This window comes from Plectropomus leopardus, unplaced genomic scaffold (genome assembly GCF_008729295.1).
Source record: "Plectropomus leopardus isolate mb unplaced genomic scaffold, YSFRI_Pleo_2.0 unplaced_scaffold9432, whole genome shotgun sequence".
NCBI classification, from domain to species: domain Eukaryota; kingdom Metazoa; phylum Chordata; class Actinopteri; order Perciformes; family Serranidae; genus Plectropomus; species Plectropomus leopardus.
The window spans coordinates 1-1,074 of record NW_024704028.1 but is presented as its reverse complement, the minus strand read 5'-3'; the positions used below and the strand labels follow the sequence as shown (position 1 = coordinate 1,074).

General features: G+C 57.9%; 1 protein-coding gene across 1 annotated transcript; it reads right to left on the bottom strand.

Moving 5' to 3' along the window:
- Positions 1-111: 111 nt before the first annotated feature.
- On the bottom strand, positions 112-1,071 carry LOC121940811 (laminin subunit gamma-1-like; the record flags this gene model as incomplete). The annotated part of the gene is made up of 3 exons (XM_042483496.1): positions 112-357; positions 441-629; positions 888-1,071. Coding segments are annotated over 3 exons (619 nt in total), but the record flags the coding sequence as incomplete, so codon positions are not given.
- Between the last annotated feature and the right edge of the window lie 3 nt (positions 1,072-1,074).

Below are 1,074 nucleotides of genomic sequence, written 5' to 3'. Positions count from 1 at the left end.
CACACACACACACACACACACACACACACACACACAGACAGAGAGATTGACTGGTAAATCAGCTGGTGGAGATCACGTGTCGACAGGTGAATTCGGGAAGCTCGCTCTTACGTTTGCACTTGTCGGCGGGGTTGGTTGCCAGGGCGTTGCCGTAGAAACCCTCCTTGCAGCGGTCGCAGAAGAAGCCGTCGGTGTTGTAGATGCACTTGAGGCACTCTCCGGTCTCGCGGTTGCAGTTGCCGACGGCGTTGGGGTCGATGTTGTCGCTGCACTTGCAGGCGCGGCAGGCTCGCACCGGGCCGCTCTGACCCAGGGGGTCGCCGAAGAAGCCGTCGTCGCACAGCTCGCAGCGCTTACCTGCACACAAGCGGCGGCAGTTAGCATCAGGCGGACTCAAGGTTAAGCTCAGATGGCGGTAGCTCGGCGCCGTCGGGGTTTACCTGTGGTTCCGGTGGGACAATTGGTGCACACCACCTCTCTGGTTTTGGGGACGACGGCGCAGGTGGCTCCTGCTGGACAGGGACACGGCTGACAGTCCGCGGGCGTCCCCTGGGTGGCGTCGCCATAATAACCGTCCTTACAGCGCTCGCAGCTCAGGCCGGCCGTGTTGTCCCGGCAGTCACACGCTCCTGCACGGACAGACGAAAACGCTGAGGTTCGTTTTTAAAAATCAGCTGATGACGGAAACAAACACAAACTGCAGAAAAACCAGTAAACAAACTGGTTAACTAACCAGTAAATAAAACAAAACAGTATAACCAGTATGACCAGTGTTACCTGTGTCGAGGTTCAAGGCCTCACAGTGGTGAGTAAACCAGTATGACCAGTATAACCAATATGTACAGAATAACCAGTAAAACCAGTAAAACCAGTATGACCGGTGTTACCTGTGTCGGGGTTGCAGGCCTCGCTGTGTCCGTTGCAGTTGCAGGGCTCACAGGAGCTGAAGGCGCCGAGCTCCGGGCGGGCGCGGCGGTATCCCAGAGTGCACTGCTCACAGTGTTGTCCGTGGTAACCCTGAGGACAGGTGCAGCGCTCCACCCAGCGGGCGGGGACACCTGGACCCTGCCTCGC